The sequence below is a fragment of the Mustelus asterias genome, chromosome 14 (genome assembly GCF_964213995.1).
Source record: "Mustelus asterias chromosome 14, sMusAst1.hap1.1, whole genome shotgun sequence".
In the NCBI taxonomy this organism is placed as follows: domain Eukaryota; kingdom Metazoa; phylum Chordata; class Chondrichthyes; order Carcharhiniformes; family Triakidae; genus Mustelus; species Mustelus asterias.
Genome location: NC_135814.1, coordinates 43,094,801 through 43,118,622, shown reverse-complemented (window position 1 = coordinate 43,118,622; position 23,822 = coordinate 43,094,801). Strand labels below are relative to the sequence as shown.

The 23,822-nt window shown below is 43.5% G+C and overlaps 1 protein-coding gene across 9 annotated transcripts in view; it reads right to left on the bottom strand.

Annotated features, from left to right (window-relative positions):
• fap (fibroblast activation protein, alpha) overlaps window positions 1–23,822 on the bottom strand; it is an 84,394-nt gene that overhangs the window by 26,375 nt on the left and 34,197 nt on the right. For all 9 annotated transcript variants that reach the window (XR_013499524.1, XM_078228263.1, XM_078228258.1 and 6 more), the window contains 11 exons: window positions 23,478–23,598; window positions 22,792–22,946; window positions 17,349–17,443; window positions 14,345–14,474; window positions 14,184–14,228; window positions 11,979–12,083; window positions 11,813–11,883; window positions 7,649–7,702; window positions 5,799–5,923; window positions 5,667–5,714; window positions 3,659–3,757 (listed from right to left, as the gene is read on the bottom strand). Coding sequence is in view for 8 of the 9 variants with exons in the window: in XM_078228263.1 (XP_078084389.1) it covers window positions 3,659–3,757; window positions 5,667–5,714; window positions 5,799–5,923; window positions 7,649–7,702; window positions 11,813–11,883; window positions 11,979–12,083; window positions 14,184–14,228; window positions 14,345–14,474; window positions 17,349–17,443; window positions 22,792–22,946; window positions 23,478–23,598 (1,048 nt within the window). In the remaining variant the exon portion in view is untranslated. The remainder of the gene's footprint in view (window positions 1–3,658; window positions 3,758–5,666; window positions 5,715–5,798; window positions 5,924–7,648; window positions 7,703–11,812; window positions 11,884–11,978; window positions 12,084–14,183; window positions 14,229–14,344; window positions 14,475–17,348; window positions 17,444–22,791; window positions 22,947–23,477; window positions 23,599–23,822) is intronic.

Here is a 23,822-nt window from a genome sequence, read left to right as displayed (position 1 = left end):
TAATATTTGCTGAGAGTGAAGCTTCTGTGCCGGATACTAACGTGAACAATTGTTTACTTAAAGAGGAAACTTGGTCAGTGATGCATACAATATCCTACACATTTCTGACTGCCTGACCTACCCGCCATACCTGAAAAAAGTGTTGTGGCACAAAATTATCAAATCTTATGAAAATACTCTGTGGCCTTCAGTTCCCATAATACTATCTCACCATCAATATGTTTTAAAGCAACAAGTCTAAGTTAATGAATAGTAAAACCTTCCTTGGCCTTATTTGAAAGTCAAGGTGATTTTAAAGAGGAATTTGAGGGTTAGGAACATGGGTCATCTCTAAGTGACAAACCAGCAAGTTTGAAATGTTGCCCATTGATTATGAAAAATAAAATGCTCAAAATAGTGTGGGGCTGGATTTTAGTGCTGCAAATCTGATGCTCAATCCACCCCCAGGCCCTCTCCCCCTCCCCCTCCCCCTCCCCCTCCCCCTCCCCCTCCCCCTCCCACACTGTGTGAATGCAAGGTCAGTTTAGCAATCCAATGCCATCACATCAGCCGTGGAAATCGGAAGCCTGCCTGCCATTTTCAAGTCACTAATTTACAAGCTACTGAGCTTGTTAATGACCCAATTGTCTACAATGTTTTGTTGTCCACTCTTTTCCTCAGCTGTTGCACGTGAAACTGTTTGGAAGTCTTTTATGACAACTATGACAAGCTGACACAAGGTTGGAAGAAAAAGCTTGCCATCAGGACAGTATTTGCAAGTAGCAATAAATTCTGCTAGTAAAGGTTGCAGAATCTGAATGGTTTTTTTAATCTTTAAACCTCTACTGACTCCATTGTTACCAAATGCAATTGTTAAAGGATACAAAAGAGAGAGAAATTAAATTTCCTCACATTACAAAAATATACGGGTGGGATTTTAAGACCTCGCTCGGGCGAGGCTCGTAAAATCCCACTCGAGGCCAACGGAGAATTCCGTTCTGCGAACCTCGCCCGCCCCGATTCCGGGGCGAGGCGGTAAAATTCCAGTCTATATCTCAGTATTGTCTCATTTATTAGTGGATTGTAAAATGGCTAAATTAAAGTTCCATTTTCACAGATGGATTAGTGTTTAAGAACAATAGTGTTGGTGCCGGAGGTGGTATTCTATTGTTCAATTTTTAAGACAGATCAAACAGAATTTCCCTGGGATGGCGGGTTGAGAGGGGAACTGTTTGAATGAATATGATAGCACTAAAAACTATTTTCTCACAGCAATCACTAACCTCTGAATAGTTTAAACAAATTAATAGCCGAAAGTGAGTGTCCCCAACTGAATCCTGTCCTGCTTCTGGTCCACCCAAATGGTTTGCTCCCTGACTGAATTCAGAATCTGACTGTCCATCTTCCCCTCTGAGTCCAGGTTATCTTAGCATTGAAAATTGAAATATCATTCATTGCAATATTCCCAGATAAGCAAATAAGTGTTGGTCACAAATGCATTATATGTGGCAATGAGTTGCCAGCTGTTCCCTTTCTGAGCCGGAGAGGTTGAGTAGCATTGCAGGACCATAAATCTTATCATTAGAAAACTGCTAACGCTATTAAATACTGGCTCTAACATTCTTCCCCCAGTTGAATTTGGAATTAATGTGAAAATGTGGCAATTTCTTGAACTCAGGAAGATTGTGGGGGGGGGGGGACTACTTTTTTTTACAAGGCTCATAGCAGGCGGCACAAAGTGTCCAGTAACTTGTAGTAATTTGCAATCCATGGGGTATCACATCCTCACCAGATGTTCCTATGCGGTTTACACATTAGTAAAGTGTGCGTATTAAACTTGCTGTTATTTTGGCAGCACATTCTAATAAGTCCAAGATTCACATCCAGTAGATATGGATATATAAGAAATAGATTGTAAAGAAATTAACATTCTAATCTACCAAGGGAGATGCACAGCCACACAGGCATAAGCAATAAGAACATTTGTTGCTGTATTCTTTGCTTGCACCACCAAGTGCTGAGTTTAGTGTTACGCCTGGAACTTGTTCACACAAAACCATCACTGTGTGGCATTTCCTGTTTCTTGATGCAGACTTAATTTGTAGCAATACTTTCCCTGTGAGTATTACTCTCCACAAGGGCATGGACAGGAATCAGCCCTAAAACAGGCTCTCAGGTCAGATTTTAGATAACACACTGCAGAGAAACGGACTTTTACTTTGCTCCATTGTGTATTTTAAAACCTACTCGAGCTTTATAATGGAAAGAGAATATGACCCTCAGAGGTAAATAGGCTAGCAATTGAGAGTATTTCAAACAATTGTAAGAGTATCTAAGTTGTACTTCCTTTTTGCTGCTACGTTTTAATATGAAACAGCTGTACATTCAAAATCAATCTAAGTTCCCAGCTGCAGCTTAAACAGAGAATCAGCCAATTACACATGTGAGCAAATGCACTGACAAACATATACAAAATTTATAGACAGGAAAAGCCCTAATGGTCCATCTAGCTTGTTAAACATAATGCTATTTTTTTAATTTTGCCTTCTAATCTATATTTTTGCACAGGAAGCAGCTATGTCTCAAATGTTGATGCTTAGGACAATTTCCAGTGAAATTCCTCTAAACTTCAGGTTTTGCAACAATTACATCTATGGCAAGATCTCAGAATGATAAAATATAGATGTAAATGTGTGATGGATACTGTACTCAAGTTACACAGATACAGTGCCCCACTCTTTACAGGGACAAAGATCAAACTTTTACTGATATTAGAGGTGATTAGTACCTCAACTCCATGTCACCACCTTTGTTCCATATCCCTTGCTACTTTAACAAATCTCTACAGAACTCAGTCTCAAGAATATCAATTGACCAAGCCCCATCAGCCTTTTGGGGAGTAAATTCTGCATTTTTACTATCCTAGTCATGAAAACAATCTTCCTAATTTCACTCCTCAATGTTTTAATTTTATGCCCTTTTCTTTTGATTCTCCCCAAAAAGAAAGTTGTTTTCTCTATCTTATTATCAATCTAGAATCATAAAACAATAAAACAGCGAAGCAGCTTATTTGGGTCGTCATGCCTATGCTTATAGAGCTGTCCAATCAGTCCCACTCCTCTGTTCTTTCCCCACAGCCCTGTACAATTCCTCCCTCTAGTTATTTATCTTATTCTCCTTTGAACGTTACAATTCAATCTATCAGTCCTTTAGCCAGCGCATTCCAGATCACAGTAGAAAAAATATTAGTGCAGTATATTTTACTGTCTTAGACCATGAGCTGAAAAGTTGCCAAATTTCTAGTTAGCTAATCTTCATTATTAAAACCTGCTGCTATTAGTTAAAATTGCCACATTGATTGGTTTAGTTGTAATATTCCCTTTAAAATGTGTTTGTTGTGCACAACTAGGTTTTTCAGAGCACAATCTCTCTAAATTTTACTTTGCACTCCAGCTCACATAAATCAGGCTTGTGCAGTGCCTTCCAGGCAGCTGAATGGCCTCACACTCACTAGTGGGAACATTGCTTAATTGTATCCTCTGCTCATATTGCAAGTGAAAACTACTGGCATCCGGATGACTGGAATTTAGTTCCTGAAGCGTTACTATATTGGAGACGTATCAGGAGTTAAAAAATACCTCCGTCTTCTCTGCACACTAATTAAACTGGTTTAACTTACTTGTGCCATCAAGGTGCAAATTATGGAGACTTGTAGTTGGCATCTGAACATTCTGAAGATTTTCTTCCAATTCTTTGTTATCTTCCAGAGTTAGTACCACTTGAAATAAAGAAAAATTATGCTTTTAGTTCTTTGAACATCTAGGGCGGAATTCTCCGGTTGTTCACGTTGGCAGGATCCCTGGTCGCGCCGACCGCGCATCCCCGCCACAGGTTTTCCGGCAGCGTGGGTGCATTCAATGGGAAATCCCATTGACAATGGCGGGACCAGAAGATCTCACTGCTGATGAATGGCACGCCATATCCCACGGGGAGAAACACTGTGGGGAGGCCAGATAATCCCCTCTCTAAAATTAGATTCACCTTATCATAAAACAGGTGTCGAAATCCTGCTCCCATTCACGCCGCTGGGATCTTATGGTTCCACTGGCGACGCATCCCATCATGGATTTCTCAGCGGTAAGAGGCGCATTCAATGGGAAACCCCATTGACAATGGCGGGACCATAAGATCCTGCCCCCAGCGAGCGTCCGTCACCTCCCGCCACCGCCACAGAGTGGGAGGAAAATCCTGCCCAGGGTTTACTTACCAGCTAAAATAATTGGATGCACAGTTCAGGATTACTTATAATAATAAATAATCTAATTTACCACGAATGATGCAGGAATATTTTGTGGTTCTGCAATAAAACAATTTTTTTTTACATCGTGTGGCAGTTGAAGGAAACAGGATTAGATATAATAGAGGCCGAGCAAAGCAGGATGCCCTCTTTCTGAGTATTAATGTGCCTGTTCTACAATGCTATGGTGTCTACTAAAATTTGAAACTTTCCACTGGCTAACATTCTCAAGTTTTGAAAGTGAATTGTCCTTGACTACCAGAAATCTAACTTCATTGTAAATGAAGGGAAAGTGAAGCCAGTAACAGTGATGGTAAATTTTTACAAGTCACCATTTTAAAACATAAGAAAATCTGCATGGTGATAACGGAATATAATTTAGGAATCTGGAATGTAAAAATTTTTGATATCTACACTTTTTATTTGTTTTAGGGACAACCTTCTTAAAGTTAAATCCCCCTTTTATCCAGTTGCATCTCTCCAAACACCAGTCACAATCCTGACAGTGGTTGAACAACAATGGGCAGAATTTAGTTTGTGCGATGGGGTCCCACCCTCTGGCTGGAGAACAAATGGGAGGCCCATGTTGCTTCTGTCTGGAGGCCCAATGCTGGACAGCAGCAGACCTCCCACTCAATCACGGCCCCAGTCGGGTGGAAACCCAGTGCCTCAGAGCTGCTAGCCAATCAGAGGCCGGCAGTTCTCCAGGACCAGCAGCACCAAAGGGAGCAGTGGCTGCTACCCATAATACATCAGTGCTTGTGCATCAGTAATGGACTCTCTGGAGTCAGGTAAGTGGGGTGGGTTGGGCTCTGAAGGAGAGTTGCCAGCAGAGGAAGGGTTGATAGTGAAGGCTGGCCTCCTGTGACCCATCCCCCTCACGAATGTAGATTCCCTTGATTAGGCACAGTGCCACCCACTCCAATAACAAGAAAGCTGCAGACAAACCTGAAAGGTTGCTACAATCTCCCTGGATGGCAAATCCTCTGCCCACCACAGCTTGAAAACTGGCAGAAACAGGATGAGACCCTTAAAGTGTGGTCCTTAAGTGTTCATTTAAAGGCCCCAAAAGCCTCCAGTTGTAAAATCTACTTTTCAAGCTTCCTGCCCTGACATTGATCGAGGTGAAGCAGGAAGTTGGTGAGGTCCCCACACTGCACTTTCTACCTAATCAAACAGCTGTGGGGTGGGGGGTATTAAATTCCTCCAACATTTATCCTATATATTCTATTCAATGCTTATGGGTGACTTTTTCTAAACTCATTCCAAACCAACAGTGAAATTAGACATTTTTATTAATTGAAGGTCGGAGGCTCCAGCAGATAGATAGTTACAATACACATGTTCTGAACAAACAATTCATGTTAACAGGTAGTGAAATAGTGATTACCTTTATTATTGATAGCATTGTAAATTGCAAACGTAGGTACTCCAGGACCTGCAGAGAACAGGGAGCAGATATAAAAGCCATCCTAATAAGCAATATTTTTTGTTGAAGAATTATTTTCCATGGTTCACTTACCATAACAGGATAGCTTGTAATATTTTCCATTTCTACTGAAATACGCCGAGTTGTATTGACAGCGTTCCTTCATCAGCATACAGGTAATACATTCACGTTTCTGGAAAGCTGCTCCAATTTTAATTCTACAAATAAAAGAAAAATTTTAAATGTCTAGGAACCAAATCCAAATGGAATTCAAACAAGGTGCCCCTTTTATGGCAGCGAATTCAGTCTGCATCAGGGTTAGGGTTAGGTCAAAAATCCTCAAATGCCAGTCACATCTTATAATTTGAAAACAGTCGGTACAATTTCCATCTTTAAAAAAGACAAGCAGGAAATACAGACTCGGAACAATATCTGCTGTGCGTAAATTTTAAAAGGCATGATAAAAACGGTTGAAAGGGAACCAGAACACAATTCTTGGGTAGTGATAATAAATACACCCATACATGTAGTACTGTGTATAGTTTTGGTCACTGCAACTATGAGGATATCTCGGTACTGAAACAAACAGAATCATAGATCACAGAATCACAGAATACTACACTGCAAAAGAGGCCCTTCGGCCCATCGAATCTGCACCGATGCATAAAATTCCCTGACCTGCCCACCTAATCCCACTTACTAGCACTTGGCCTATAGCCTTGAATGTAATGGCATGCCAAGTAGTCATCCAGGTACTTTTTAAAGGATGTGAGGCCATCCCGCCTCCACCACCCTACCAGGCAACGCATTCCAGCGTCACCACCAGAAAACGCAAATAAACTGCTGGTTAGCTTTAGAGAAGTTTGAAGAGAGTTTGAAGAACCTATGGTTGCTTATGCTAGCCATGAGGTGGAGATGCCAGCGTTGGACTGGGGTAAGCACAGTAAGAAGACTCACAACACCAGGTTAAAGTCCAACAGGTTTATTTGGTAGCACAAGCCACAAGCTTTCGGAGCACTGCCCCTTCATCAGAACTGGCCCCCGCAGTGCTGCCCCTCCAGCCTCCCAGCACAGCCTGATCGCAGCCCGCACAGCAATTTCCAGGCCACCCTTTCCCCACCCCCCCCCCCCGCCCCGGCCCCAGAGCACCCCAATGTTCAGGCCCCACCCCTCAGCAGTGGTGATCCCCACAGCCCAGCAGACCCCCCCCCCACTGATCCACCCCCCCCGGGGTCAGGCCCCAATCGCTGCCCTCCCTCCATCCCAGACCGATCCCAATGCAGAGTGGCAGCGGGACTCCCCATCCCCACAAATTGCCCCCTAGGCCCTGCCCACAATAGGCCCCACCCCCTTGGCACTGCCCGATGCCTGGTGGGCAATGCCAAGGTGCCCCTGGGCATGGGCACTTTGCAGCATGGGCACTTTGCCCCTTGGGCAATGCTGGGGCACATGCTGGCACTGCCAGGGTGTCTATGCCTGGGGGCACCACTCCACCGCCACCCAACCCCCTGGAGGGCCCCGATTGGCTCCCACTTCATTCCGGCGGAGTCTCCTGCTAGTTCCTCGAATGTGGGGAGCTAGTCTGAACCCTGCCGGAATGAAGTACTCCTGGAGGGGTGGGAGATTCAATCGGGACCTGAAAAGTCCTGATAATTAACAAATGTACATATTTAAAATACATGCAGAAAAGATTAAATGACTTACCTGCCTTCCCGCCGGTTTCCAGCGTGGTCTGACTGGCGACTGTTCTCCGGCTCTGGGAGATGCGCATGTGTTCCCGGCACATGCGCAAATCCCTGTTCAAGGCCGCAGACGCGCGTCTCCCACTGTGACCCGACAGAAAAGTTGCGTGTTGCAATGGGAGAATCGCGGCCATTTCCGAATGGAGAGGTAACAGTGTATAATTCTTCAACAATAATACACATATTATTTCTAAAACTTACTTGTATAAGTTTCTTCTCCCGGGATACTGTTCATATTCATTGCTAATGTAGTAACTGTAACACAAACATACATATAATGAATATGAAGCTGCAAAATTAATAATCAAGAACTGGAAGATTATGCATTCATTCTAAAAATCATCTTCAAGTAAGAAGTGTCAATAATGATTATTGGAGTACAATGTAATCAACACATGTGGAACTCTAGAACATTCTTTATTGGCAATGCCATGAAATTAACATCAAAAGGAAGATTTGTGTTTTTATTATGTTGATACAGAAATACTAACGGAAATCTCAAAATGTTACTGACCTGTGTAACCTTTACTTATAGTTACCTCAGAAACCCTCATTCATCTCTTTTTCTCTAAATTTCTATCAATTATTCTGCAATATTATATACATAATATGGGATATTTATTATCCTATCAAATATTGCTTTGAATTGTCAAATCCTTTGAAAATAATGTCAATTGTTGAACTCAAAGAAAGGATAGACATACAATTTTCTGAAAACTTGATAAAAAGGCAACATTTGAATAAAAGCAATGTTTGAATAAAAACAATTAAAGAAGAAGCCAAGTACTGATGCTCGAAAACAGAATATATAATGTTCTGCTGGATATTTAAGACAAAATATTTGGACTGAAAATACTTACATTTTTTAGTTAAGGGGTTTAAAAAACAAGACACAAGTCAGGAGTTTGGAGGAATACTCCCCATTTGCCTGGATAAGTGCAGCTCCAACAACATTCAATAAGCTCGACATCATTCAGGATCAAGCAGCCCACTGGATTGAGAATCCTTCTGCAAAGAACATTCAGTCCCCCCCACCATCAACACACAATAGCAGCAGTGTGTACCACCTAAAGACACACTGAAGTAACTCACTAAGGTTCCTAAGACAGCACCTTCCAAACCCACGACCAGTACCATCCAGAAAGACATGAGCAGCAGATACATGGGAACACCACCACTTGGAAGCTCCCCTTCAAGCCACTCACCATCCTAGCTTGGAAATATATTGAAATTCCTCCACTGTTGCTGGGTCAAAATCCTGGAACTCCCTCCCTAACAGCACTATGGGTGTACCTACAGGACATGGACTACAGCGATTCAAGAAGCAGCTCAACACCACCTTCTCGAGGGCAATTAGGGATAAGGAATGAATGCTAGCTGAGCCAGTGAAGCTTACATCCTTGAATTAATTTTTAAAAATTGTTGGGGTGATTCTCTTGCTCAATGTGATCCACATGTTTGTGCACTACTTTAATAACCGCAGAAGTCCTGTGGCAACCGGAATGGAACCAGCATGCCACCGTTAAAAACCACTTGCTCATCACAGATCCTACAGCCCGGCCACCCAATTTCAACTGACCATGCCAACATCGGGCACTCCTCAGCCATTTCCGCACTGGCCAAGGTCTTTACGCAGCAAATCGGCACAAGTGGGGTCTTGCAAGGAATCCAGACTGCAGCTGTGGTGCACCCCAATCAATGGCTCACATCATTGAAGACTGCCCCTGACAAGATTCAGCAGAGGGCTCAGGGAGCTCCAGTAAACCAAGACGGAAGTTACGACCTGGCTTGGTGATTATTGTATGTGCCAAAAAAAAGTGAACTCAAAATGACAATGGACTAGTTTCTGAAATGATGACTCCTGGAGTCCAGTATGGTCCAATTCCAAAGTTATACATGTACACAGGGTTGCCTACTTTAAATGTATGAGCACTGCCCTTTTGATGTTGGTTCAGTTTTTGACCATTTTGCTTCTCTCTCACCTTCCCCTCAAAATTGGGAAGCACCAAATCCAGACATGTTACGCAAGCTGCATTTCATCTGCTGCTCTGCCACTGTGAGACCAGTAGTAGTCCGTGTTGTTCTCCAGTAACTCAGAAGGAATCTGGAAAAACAAGACTCCAAAGTGCCTCCAGACAACTTCCTCGTACCAGTTTTAAAAGCTGGGACAGTTCCTTCAGATAAACCATTTGTTGAAGGATGGCGGGGGACAGTGTTTATGTGACAGATGCCATTCAGGTCTGTGAACCTCTGAAACTCTGTGCTAATGAAAGCTATTCCATTGTCATAGACAATAATCACAGGCAAGCCATATATACTAAAGGAGTGGCACAGACTCTCAACAGTTGCATCTGAAGTTGGCATCTTTACCTCATAGACATTAAGCCATTTTGAATGCGCATTGATGAGTAACAGCAGAATGGTGCCTAGAAATGGTCCTACAGAGTCAATGTGACCCAAAGACAGCCAGGTTTATTCCCACGGGTGAAGAGGAGCTGAAGTAGGTAGCTTCTGCTGCTGCTGGCAATGGAAACATTGTTTAACCATGTTCTGGATGTCACTGTCTAACCCTGGCCACCAGAAATAATTACGTGCCAACATCTTCATCATTGACGTGCCTGGGTGTGCATTGTGGAGCTCTGCCAAAACTGACTCTCCGCCCTGGGAAGGGACAACGATTTTTGGAACCCCAGAGCAAGATTGTGTCCTGGCAACTCAAGAGGAGGTGGCGACCAAGTGGTATTATCGCTAGACTATAAATCCAGAAACTCAGCTAATGTTCTGGGGCCCTGGGTTCAAATCCCATCACAGCAGCTGGTGGAATTTGAATTCAATAAAATAAATCTGGAATTAAGAATCTAATGATGACCATGAAACCATTGTCGATTGTTGGAAAAACCCATCTGGTTCACTAATGCCCTTTAAGGAAGGAAATGTGCCGTCCTTTCCTGGTCTGGCCTACATGTGATTCTAGAGCCACAGCAATATGGTTGACACTCAACTGCCCTCGGGCAGCTAGGGATGGGCAATAAATGCTGGCCAGCCAGTGACGCCCATGTCCCACGAATGAATTTTAAAAAACTCAATCTGGTGCTTCTTTGATAAAAGGAGCGCAGGCCATCTTACAAAACTGTATCTGCCCAGCTTTGTTAAAGAAAAAGTCTTTAACCACTGACAGTAATGGGTCGCTGCTCGTTCAATTCTTGATCTGTTTAACATATACGGATGATGAATCCAAGAAATTTAACAACAACACTAACTGCTGTGGAATGAGTGTGTTGGCAGGACTGCTTGGTAATGGAATTGATGACTAGGTGCATCTGCATTGGTTATCTGCGAGCCAGGGCCCAATGCTGGATTCTCTTTGAAGCTAAAGGTGGAAGAGCTTTGTCTTCACTGTCAACGGCTTATGATTGGACAGGTAAGTATTGGTGAAACCTGTTGACATCAAACACAACCGACAGTGCTTCTTTCTCCAGCTGGCAGTAACCCTTTTCAGCCTGGGAAAGTGTTCCTGAAATGGTGAGCTTTTCTGACCCGTCCTCCATTCGATGTGACAATATGGCTCCTATGCCATAGTTCTTTAGTTGGATCATAGCATGATGACTGAAGCAGTTTCTTCACTGCTGCAATGGTTTTTTCTAGCTGTGAATCCCGGGATCAGTGGTGGTTCTTCCTCAATGACAGAGTGCAGTGGTGCCAATCCAATTACTACAGGCTATCAGCACAAACGTATCACTCCATATCACAAACAGTCCAAAGTTGTGCAGGTTAGGTGGATTGGCCATGCTAAATTGCCCCTTAGTGTCAGATGTGTAGGTTGGGAGGATTAGTGGGTAATACTTGGGGTTACGGGGAAGAGGTCTGGGTGGGATCATCCTTTAGTGTCAGGGGGATTACGTGGTGTTACAAGGTTAGGGCCTGGGTGGGATTGCTGTTAGTGCAGACTCGATAGGCCAAATGACCTCCTTCTGCACTGTAGGGATTCTATGATTCTATGATTTTATGAAATACTACGACAATAGTTGGTAAGCTAAACAAAGGTTTATTAAGAATAACAGGATTTCAGGAGAGTTCTTCATGCATATTTTACTTACTACTCCATACTGTTCCAGCTACCAATTCACATGTTAACTTGCATCAGTTCCAATGATGATGGATACCAAACCACTTACATATTCAGGAGTATGTAAATCAGCAAGTTAATCAGTATGTTAAACTACATGCACTAGAAAGCAATATTACTGACTCTAATTAAATACTTCTATTTATTAAAAGATCATAGTGCATTATGTGGTGCAATATCTTTGCAATGTGTTGCATATTCTAGAAATAGTATTCTTGTCATATTCCCTTTATACTTACAGGGTATCTCTCGTCACGGTTACTATGCTAGTGACCTCCCATTTCCCAGTTGTAATCGCCGTTATTTTATGCTTTAAAGAAAAAGTGAGGGCCATTAATCTGAATCAGTTTAGGAAAAACTTATAAAAATGTTTAATTGTTTTGTCAAAGACTTATGCATACATACCGGATTTCCAACCACCTTATGGATATGCTTATATCCATCGTTGTCACTGATAACCTTGTAGAAACTAATGTTGTCTGCTTCAAAGAAAGGCTCCGATGCTTGAAACTATAAATATTTCAAATAATCAGCATGAAAATATTAGAAATTCGAAATGATAGTATTTAACAAATTTATTTTTAAAGATTTGAATAATTTAAAATATCTTGACAGCTTTGAAGTGTAACAAGTGTATTTCAAAGTTTTCTTCACTTTGGTTATTATTTGATTTCACGGGTTAACAACATAAATTCATCTTTCCCCTTTTCTACCACTGATGCTGTTCTTTCTATAGCTGCATTCCCAATGAAGTTATCCTTTAAGTTCCTTAATCGCTAGTCGGGTACCCATCAGCTTTAGCTGCATGGACTGGATTCTAGTAAGTTTGGAGAACCATGTTCACCTGGCACAATCAAGGTACCCACCCCTCCAGTTTATTCATCCCATTTTTTAACCATCCAACCCAAACAACTTGAACTCCCCCCAATCCCCAGGACCTGCCAACCTGGAACCTGGTCCAAGTGACCCTAGACTTAGCTGGGCTTCTTGGCTTAGTGGGACAGCCTGTAGTCCCAGCAGTGGCTACCACCTCAGTTCGCACTAGTGGGACTACAGGGTTGCTGGCAATCCGATTGACCGACAGCTCTCTAAGGTCTAAAGTCGGACTTCCTCCTGAGTGAAGGGCTGAAGTCCTATCCCAAACGCACAAAGCTGCTCTTGTTAAATGGCTGCAGTGCAGCTACTGGGACTGTAGGCAGGCTCAATCAAGATATACCCTGCAGCTAAGGTTAAGTGTAATCCATTTACCTTTGCAGTGGTGGTGCAGCGTGAATGGTAATTGATATAGGGTATGCAGACATGATACAGTAGTCATTTTAAAGACCAAAGGACCATAGATTCTGAGAGTCCCACTTCACTGCCTCAAGTTCAGTGGAGGGAAATCACCTTCCACCCAGACACTCTGGCTTTGGGCCCCATTCTAAATGGATAGATTGCCTGAATCTGTGACAGTGCTACACCAGTACCGAAAGAGATTCCACAGTTATTCCATTTGAGGCGTGCCCACACCCTTCTGGGTTAAAGGTCAAATGAAATCCAAAATTTTGCAGCTCCAAACGGAGCTATTCTTATTCAACTGAAAGGAGATAGGTTAGCTTAGACTGAGTAAGGTTTTAAGCTTCCACAGAGCTCTTGCCAACTCTTTGTTTTGACTTGTAAAGGTCCCTTATGTGACGGTATACATATACAATGTAAGGGTACTTCCTCAGGTTAGGAACAGATAGAAAGGGCAGGATTTTCCGCACCCACCTGCAGTGTGTTTGGCGATGGCAGAGACGGCCCGCCACTGGCTGGCAACAGGATTGTCCGGTCCCATCGCTGTCAACCAGACTTCCCATTGTTTGCACCATCTGTTGCCAGGGAAGCCGCGACAGGGGGTCACCATCAGCGGGATCTGAAGTTCCTGCTGGCATGAATGGCCGGAATGTCCCACCCTTGATCTTCCCTTGATCCTTACCAAAAGATAATTGGCTAAAAGGTATAAGCTGAAAAACAGCTGAAATGGTTTTTTGAACCAAATTGCACTGACTCTCACTCTCTGTCCTTAAATTTTCATATTACCATTAAAAAGCCCTAACACGTATTGTTATTGCAGACTGCCTGTGTAAAGTTATCACACTGAAATGAGTGTTATTAGCAGCACTTCAATATACCCACTGACTGAAGAATGTAATTCTTTCTCTATACCCTAGCTATGACTGTAACACTACATTCTGCACTCTCTCGTTTCCTTCTCTATGAACGGTATGCTTTGCATAGCACGCAAGAAACAATACTTTTCACTGTATGTTAACCATGTGACAATAATAAATCAAACCAACAGGATCAGTTTCCATTATAAGTATCAGAACTGATGGCAGTGAGTTGACTAGAAGAGAATGCAGATATAAGGGTGCTGGGGGAGGGAGTGGAAATTCATCTTGTGCAGTGGTGCAAAAAGGAAGGTATTCGATCCACTGCTGATTATACATAGTGCCAGATATTCAGTTCAAATGCAATTAAATACCCAATATCACCTATTTAGTGCCACTGCCCAAGAAGAATGTCTACCCAGGAATTTTAATACATAAACTTTCAGAGAAAAAAAGTAATTTAAAGAGTGTTACATACAACGCCGATCCATCCTGTATCGCTCCTTTCAGAAAAAGTAGGATTCTAGTGTGGAACAAATATCCAGAATAAACAATGATTTAGAATGACGAGGCATTGAAATATAAGAGTTACTGTAAATATGAGAATATTTTAAACATAGTGGTTGAAACCCCAGTTACCTTTGAACAATTCCAAACCATGTTGCTGAAATCACAGATTGTTACAATCGAATGATTTTGTCTTCGGTTAATCCATTGGACAGCAATTCGTTCATCTGTTACCCATTTTATTAAACTTAGGTAATATTCACTGAAAAGGTTAATAAAACAGAAACTGATATACAAATTTTAAAATCAGCCAGTTAGTAATTACTTTAATCAGGCAATTGAGGTGGGCCTGTTAGAATATGAACTCCCTGGTTAAGGGCCAAATTGATGGGCCAATCAGGGAGCCCATGTTCTGTATTTAACCAGGTGTGTCAGTTCCTCTGGCACTCCTTGTGTAGACTGCTAATTGAAAGCACTCGATATGCTGTTGTCAGATTTGTAAATAAAGGGATTTTGGTGAAGGGGCTTCTGCCTCCAAGGACTTATTACACAGTTTAAGTGAAAATCACATTGAATATTGAAACATTTTATATGATAAATGTTAAAGTTATTTTTGATAAGCAATTGCTATTACCTACAAATTAATTTAAGTGACCCATCGACCCCAAGGCAGAATTGTCAAAAAGGCAATCCCCCAATTTTAAATTCTAGAACCAGAGTGGAAGTAAGAGTGGTGGGTCTCGTGGCAGAGATGGTAAGGAATGTTGAGGAGAGGAGGTGGAGGCTCTTGACGGAGAGGCCTGGAAGTGAGGGAGCATCTTGGGTGGGGAAGATATGAGAGGGGGGGAAACACTAGATGTGGAAAGGGGGCTAATGAGAGAGCCACCCAGGCCCCAAACATGGAGAGCTGGTGGGCATTCCACCAACCCCCTCCATTCCCTGTCCTTGACCGTCATTAATTGACCACCTAAGGGTCTCAATGGGGGCAAGGGCAGTGGGTTGCCGTAGGCCTTGCCCATCTACTGTAAAATTGAGGACAAGTTAGGGGTGGGTGGGAGGTTGGTGTGAAGGCCAGCAGAGAACTTTACAGTCTTTGTCGGGCCTGTAAACCTTGGGCCCAAAATTTCTTCTCCATGAATAATGATAGAACATAGAACATAGAACAGTACAGCACAGAACAGGTCTTCGGCCCACGATGTTGTGCCGAGCTTTATCTGAAACCAAGATCAAGCTATCCCACTCCCTATCATCCTGGTGTGCTCCATGTGCCGATCCAATAACCGCTTAAATGTTCCTAAAGTGTCTGACTCCACTATCACTGCAGGCAGTCCATTCCACACCCCAACCACTCTCTGCGTAAAGAACCTACCTCTGATATCCTTCCTGTATCTCCCACCACGAAACCTATTGTTATGCCTAAAGATATGCCTATAGATACTGGCTAAAAAATTCCATTCATTACAAACTAACACATTTTGTGAATATTTATAACAACAAAGAGAATTTTACGTTGCTCGGGAAGGTGCACGTCCAATCGGAAATACATGAAATAGTGAAAGAAGGTTTAGGGCACATATTCTAATGTCGTTGCACGACATTTCAGTCGGCGAGCGCACGCAAGAGTCAGAAATGTGTCTGCCGTCAATTAAAAAGGAATTGACCCTATTATGGGACAAATTCTTGTTGGGTGGGATTGGCGACAGGAGCGGATATTCTTGTGAGATGCCAAACTCCCACCGTTCAATGTCAGGAACATCAACGTAATACATTTTTCATCACATTAACAGGCCTCAATGCCTGAATCATCCCTCCACCACCACCTCCCACTGCCACCAAGGCCCCCCCCCCCCCCACCCCCACCCCACCCCCACCCCCAAAAGAAATCTATTTATGTCAGCGGAACAGTACACCAGCATGAATTATGACTGGTCTCCAACAGCATGTATCTGACGGGCAGACCTCTCGGAAGAGCACAGGTGAATGCATCGCGCAGGAGGGACAGGGTCATGCCCGGGCACTCCTTCAGCAGAACCCAAGTGCCAAGGGGCAGTGCAGGGCGGTTACATGCAGTGGAGGTTCCATATGAAATTTTGTGCAACTTTAAAAATTGTGTTAATTAAAAATGTCTCCCCGACCTTTCAGAAGCGGAAGTTGCTGCATTGAGCCCATCCCACCAGCATGACATTGTGCGACCTGCCCCTTGACTTTTTTCTCAATGTGCCAATGATACGGCAGAGAAAGATACCATTGGTGCTGACAGCTTCAATGCCGCTTTTCCCGCCCCTGTTGCCTTCTGCCAAATAAAGGGAAAATTCTGTCCAAAAAGTGAGATTTTCCAGTTCTGTCTGCCTCGGTCCAGAAATTCCAGCCCAAAGTTGACAGACATTTTCTGTCCCAGCTGTGAATATTCCTGGAGGAAACCCACACAGACACAGCGAGAACATGCAGACACCGCACAGTGACCCAAGTCGGGAATCGAACCCGGGTCCCTGGCGCTGTGAGGCAGCAGTGCTAACCACTGTGCCACCGTGCCTCCCATCCTAGCTCAGGGCTATGATCACATGAGGTCCTCTGACAGAGTAGCAATCTTATGGAAAGCTATACACAGCAGCACTTGGAGAGCTTGCAGGAACTGCACACCGAAACACACAGGGTCCATGCCACATCAGAACCCGGAGTCAGTGGTGGTGCAGAGGTGTTTGGTGGGGATTTCAGTTCCACCCCAGCTGGTGCTTACCTCCAACCATCCAAAGTGCGGCCAAGGGCTGAGGCTGTCACCGAGGAGGTTGAGGAGAGGAGGCCACCCTTCTGGGGCCATCATCATCATCTTTGACACTGTTGACCCCTCTGACTGAAGGACCATCTGTGCAGCAAGGCTCAGTTCTAGAAGCTTCCACTGCACTGATACCAGTGCAGCAGCCTCTCAAGCTACCCTTTACCATTGGTATCTCCTTGACAAGGACAATCACCACATGCAACTCAACCACAAGTAGAGAAAAGTGAGCAGACTTCTTCCAATCGTCCAGTGACAGCCATACCCATCACAGATAAAGAGCTTTCAGATATTTACCACCAGTACTGATTAAAGAATGATAGATAAGCGGATAAAAGAGAGTAAATGAAAGAAAAGGTATACCTGGAACTGAAATCTTCCGGGGGTATAATTTCATTTGACGTTAAGTTCTTGACATCTACAACAAATACCTTCACTGTGGGAGCAATTGCACCAGCCTAGTTTGAAGAAAAATAAATATTGTGTGAGACCTCAAAGGATTAGCGACCGCCATGTTTAGTAACTAAATATTTATTGTAACAAATAAACTATGTACAGAGTGCAAGAAATGTGCCACTTACTACTTCGACTCCAGTCTCAGACTGACTGGGAAAGTCCATGCTCACCCCAGGATTGGCACACTTTGGCCCAATTGGCCAATTGGGTCACATGACCCCAAAGCCTTGCCCCTAAAAGGGGCTCATTACTATATTCCTCCCCCTCTTAAGTCTCTTATTGCTATATACAAACAAAAGACAAACTATTTACAATAAAGTACCAATAAACACAGTCCATCATAAGCTCAGCCTGTCAGGGGACATTCTCTTCCTCTGGGAGCGATGTAGTTCAGCATGTGGTCTCTCCACAGCAGAGGCAGCATCCGTTTGACTTTCAGAAATTGGACGCTCAACTTGTAAAGGTGAATCTGTGCTTATTACATCTTCCGTTCCCACAGGAACATTACTTGGCCCTTCCTGAGGTTGACTTGCTTAAGTTAAGTTCATTTATTAGTGTCACAAGTAGGCTTACATTAACACTGCAATGAAGTTACTGTGAAAATCCCCTAGTCACCACATTCCGGCGCCTGTTCGGATACACTGAGGGAGAATTTAGCATGGCCAATGCACCTAACCAGCACATCTTTTGGACTGTGTGAGGAAACCGGAGCACCCGGAGGAAACTCACACAGACATGGGAAAACATGCAGACTTCGCACAAACAGTGACCCAAACCAGGAATTGAACCCAGGTCTCTGTAGCTGTGAGGCAGCAATGCTACTGAAGGGTAGAATCGGAGCAGACTGCCTCACTGGTTATCTGTGCGACTTCCTTCTTCTCAAGTGATCCAAATGCCTTTTCGGGATTTTATCTTGAACTTCCACCTCATATGATACTGGGCCTGTTTTGGCCATGACAACACCTTGGACCCAACTCAGACCATTCCCAAAATCTTTGATAAATATTAGATCATCCACGTCAAATATCCTCTCATCTCTTGTTGAATCTTTTGAACATTTTGCCTCCACCCTCCCTGCCAAATTGGAAAACACCAGGTCCAACTTCATACACCTACCCATCAGCAACCTGGCAGGAGTTACTTCAGTGGTCATGTATGGCTTTGTCTGATAGTTAATCAGAAAACGTGCTAGCTTGTCTGCAGGGATGCTGGTGGTTGCTTTTTCATGGCTGCCTTAAAGGTTTGCCCAGCCAATTAGTTCATTAGATGAGGGGTGGTAAGGTGCAGTACATACATGCTTGCTGCCACTTGATGACATGAAATGTTGGAACTCCTCACTGGTAAGTGCTGTTCCATTGTCTGAAACCAATACATCTGGTAACCCATGCATGGCAAAGCTTTATCTTAACATTTCCACTGATGCAAAAGAAGTTGTGGACTTCATTTCATTAATATCCAGCCATTTTGAATATGCATCCACTATAAGGAGGAATACAGTACCCATAAATGGGTCTATAAAATCCACGTGAAGTCTCACCCTTGGCTGACCTGGCCATTCCCAAGGGTGCAACCGGACTGCGGGAGGTAACTTTTGTTGCACCTGGCATTGGTGACACTGCTTAACCATGCTCTCTGTCTGCATCTATCCCAGGCCACCAAGCCAACATCTACATCTTGGACGTACCCGGGTGGGTGCTGTGTATTTCCTCAAATAACAACTTCTTGCCAGGCATGGGGATGAACACCCTCGCTCCCCACAGAAGGATGTCAACTTCACAGCTCTGTTCATCCTTCCTTGTTTGAAAGAGTTTTATCTGTTCAGACATTCTATCATAATGGCAGCCATGAAGGATCATGTGTTTTACTGTGGATAATATTGGATCTCTTTGAGTCCAGTATTTGATCTGCGGCGCAGATACAGGTAATCGAGAAAATTCAAGGCTAAGATAATTTCTTGTGGCACTGGTGGGATGATTTACTTCCCGGCAATGGGAGACGGCTCAAAGCATCTGCATTTGGTATCTGTGTCCCTGGGCGGTGTATTCATAGTAAGGAGTTTAACAACACCAGGTTAAAGTCCAACAGGTTTATTTGGTGTATTCATAGGCAGCCAACAATAAAACTCAATGCTGTATCCTTGCAGACTCTATTTGAGGGATTGTCTTTCCTTCTCTGAACAGTCCTAGTCAAGGTTTATGATCAGTGATTACGGTAAAATGCTGCCGATAAACATATTGGTGGAATTTTGTATCCTGAAGATGACAGCCAAACCCACTTTCTCGATCTGTGAATATGCCTTCTCTGTATCCTTCTCTGGGTCCCTGAATCATAGCCAATGGGCTTTTCTGACCCTCATTCATTTTATGTGACAGAACAGCTCCAGTTCCATAAAGAGATGCATCACAAGTGAGCGAGATTTATTTAGAAGGATTGAAGTGGACTAAAGGCAGGTTGATTGTAAGGCTTCACTTGTCTGAAGGCTGCTTTTTGCTGCATTTTCCAGTCCCATCTTTGGTGGGTTTTTTTAATAATGCATGCAGGTATGCCAGAATCATGGACAAGTTTGGAATGAATCTCCCATAATAATTTACCATCCCAAGGAAGGACTTTAGTTCGAATATATTCTTCGGGGATGGTGCTTCTTTCATGCCCTAACTTTAACTTCCATCGGATGCAATCCCTGTGCATCCATTGTAAAGCCCAAATAAATTGCCTCCTTCACCAAAAAAGTACGCTTCTCTCTCGTTAGTCTGACTCTGGTTTTTTGGGAATCTTTTAAAACCTCCTCCAAGTTAACTTGGTGCTCCTCTTCTGTGGTCCCCGTGATTAGCACATCATCCAAGTAAATGACTACTTTAGGCAAATTTCGCAAAAGGTTCTCCATTACATGTTGAAAAATTGCAGATGAGACTCCAAATGGCAATCTGGTGAACTAGTACAGGCCTCATGTGCATTAACAGTGACAAATTCCCTGGAAGCGTCATCCAGTTCCAGCTGCTGGTATGTATGATTCATTGTTAGACCCCCTAGCCAACTTTGCGTACAAGTCCTCTATTTTATGTATAGGGTACCTGTCTAATTTTGCTGCCTGGTTTACTGTTACTTTGTCGTCTCCGCATGTTTGTATGGTTTTACCTGGTTTGACTACTGGCACAATGGGTGTTGCTCGCTCCACAACTTGCACAGGTTTTATGATGCCTAAATCTTCTAATTGCCGAAGTTCAGTCTCCACCTTCTCATGCAATGAATAAGGCATAGGTCTGGCTCTATAAAATTTTGGTGCAGCTTCTAATTCCACATGAATTTTGGGTTTCAAGCCACAGATTATGCCCAATTCACCCTGAAATACCTCCTGAGCCCAGATTCTCCAATAAAGAGAAAGGTTTTGTAGTGCTCCCTACCTTACTAACATCTGGGGGCTTGTGCCAAAATGGGGAGAGCAGACTGGTCAAGCAACAATCTGAAATGATCATATTCACAGAATCATACCTTACACATAACGTCCCAGACACCACTATCACCAATACTGAGTATGTCCTGGGTGGAAGTTCCCTCTCTCCCTCTTCCCCCACTGAGAGCTGCTGGCCAATCAGAGGCTGGTTAAACTGTGGTGCTGCAATCTATAGTACATCCCACGCAACAGAGGTGGTGAGCACAGTGGTATACAGTTGGGGGGGTGTTGCCCTGGGATTCCTGAACATTGACTCTGGACCTATGAAATCTCATGGCACCAAGTCAAATATGGACGAGGAAAACTACCGTTGATTACCACATACCGTTCTCCCTCAGCTTAAGCACTCCTCCGTGTAGAAAACCACTTGGAGGAAGCACTGAGGGTGGCAGGAGTGCAGAATGTACACTGGGTTGAGGGTTTCAATGTCAATTACCAAGCATGGCTCTGTAGCACAAGCACAGACTGAGCTAGTTGGATCCTAAGGGACAAAGCTGCTGGATTGGGACTGTGGCAGGTGGTGAGGGAAGCAACAAGAGGGGAAAAAAATCTTGATCTCATCCTCACCAACCTGCCTGCCGCAGATGTATCTGTCCATGACAATATCAGTAGGACTGACCACTGCATTGTCCTTGTGGAGTTGAAGTCCAATCTTCACATTGAGGATACCCTCCATCATGTTGTGTGCCATTACACTGTGCTAAATGGGATAGACTTCGAACAAATCTAACAGCTCAAAACTGGGCATCCATGAGGTGCTGAGGGCCATCAGCAGCAGCCGAATTGTATTCAACCACAACCTATGACCTCATGCTCTGGCATATCCCCCACTCCACCATTACCACCAAGCTAGGGGATTAAACTTGGTTCATTGTAGAGTGCAGGAGAGCATGCTGGGAGCAACACCAGGTATACCTAAAATGGAGGAGTCAAGCTGGTGAAGCTACAAAACAGGACTACTTGTGTGCTAAATAGCATAATCAGCAAATAATAGACAGGGCTAAGCAATCCCACAATCAAGGGACAAGAAATGAGCTCTGCAGTCCAGCCATATCTCACTGGAGGAGGAGGCTCCACAAATATCCCCATCCTCAATGATGGAGCTGAGCCTCTTGCCTGATTAAATGCCACCCACCCTTGCTACCAACCTCACCAAGGGGGAGAGCAGAAGATTCCACCCAAAATCTTGACTGAGATTGAGGCCTTCTTAAGGTGTTCAGTGGGGAACACTACATAATCTTTTCTCCTTAATGGAGAATCTGGGTCTATCCCCAACTCTCCACAGCTATTTAAATGCAATGGTTTGTACAAGGGATGTATCATAGAATCATACAATCACTACAGTGCAGAAGGAGGCCATTTGGCCCATTGTGTCTGCACCGACCACAATCCCACACAGGCCCTATTCCCATAACCTCACAAATTTACCCTCCTAATCCCCCTGACACAAGGGTCAATTTAGCATGGCCAATCAACCTAACCCGCACATCTTTGGACTGTGGGAGGAAACTGAAGCACTCGGAGGAAACCCACGCAGACATGGGGAGAATGTGCAAACTCCACACAGATGGTGACCCGAGGCCGGAAATGAACCCGAATCCCTGGCGCTGTGAGGCAACAGTGCTAACCACTATGACACAGTGCCATGTTGTGGGAGTCGTGTTGGGATGGGAAGGTGGGGAGGTAGATTGCTGAGCAATTAGTGACCAGCAGCAGTTCTGGTTAGGACTGGGGAAGGAAATGTTAGCAGTCTTAGACATCACTGCCTGGATTTTCTGACAATCCCCATCACAGTTGCAGGCAGTTTTGGCCAGGAGCACGAGTAAGAATTTCCCTGTAGTTGTATAATATTACTTTTGAAAAACATTTTTGTGCAGATATTGGTATATGGAATTTTACCTTAGGGTATGGAATCTTTATTGTTTCTGGGTACTGCCCATCACCATAAAATGAATACTCTATAAGTGGAACCTGAGTATCATTGAATTGTCCATAAGCTATATACCTTCCGTTTGGTGACCACCAGATCGCGTTATTTGAGGATAGCATTTCCTCTGTGGAAAATAAAAAGATACAACTTTGGTTTCTGATCATTTCAAACACTGCATAAACAATTATGACAACAGAATGTATTTTGATTATCTAACAGCAATTGAAGCTAAATATTGTAGAATTGTGACTGTAAATCACCTAAGTAATAGATGAGTAACAAATGCGCATGGTTAATCCATCTAACCTACACATCCTTAGACACTAAGGGCCAATTTACTGTAACCAATCCACCTAACCTACACATCTTTGCAAGCTTGGGGTCATCTGTCATTTTAATTTTCCACCTTGCTCCTATTCTGGCCTCACTGTCCTCGGTCCCCTGCAGGGTTGCAATAGAGCTCAAGGTGGATGAAAGGGACAAATATTTGGATGAAGGGGCTGAACGTATTCTTGCTAAATTTGATAACACAACAATAGACAGGAAAGTAAGTTGTGAAGAAGATAAGGGGCGAGATTTTCCGTGCAATCTGCAGTGGGTTTCTGAGAAATAACCTCAATGTTATTAAGTATAAAAGTCATATATATTAGCTTACCCTCATAAAGCCAGTCAGGGATCCCATTGTAAATTTTATTTTTCTCTCCATTGGTTGTTAAACGTTTAGGAAGGCTTGTGGAATTAGTTTTTAAATAAATATCATAATTCCAAACATAAACCTAGAGGGAAGAAGAGATTCATGTTAAAATGATGTTTAGAAGTTATATTAATGCTTTGGATAATAAATAATTCACAAGTCCACCATTATTCCAGCATCCCATCTCCATAGATAGAATTCATGGAACCACAGAATCCCTACAATGAACCACCCCCCCACCTGATCCCCATAACTGCATGCATTTACCATGGCTAATCCACCTATCCTACACATCTTTGCACTGTG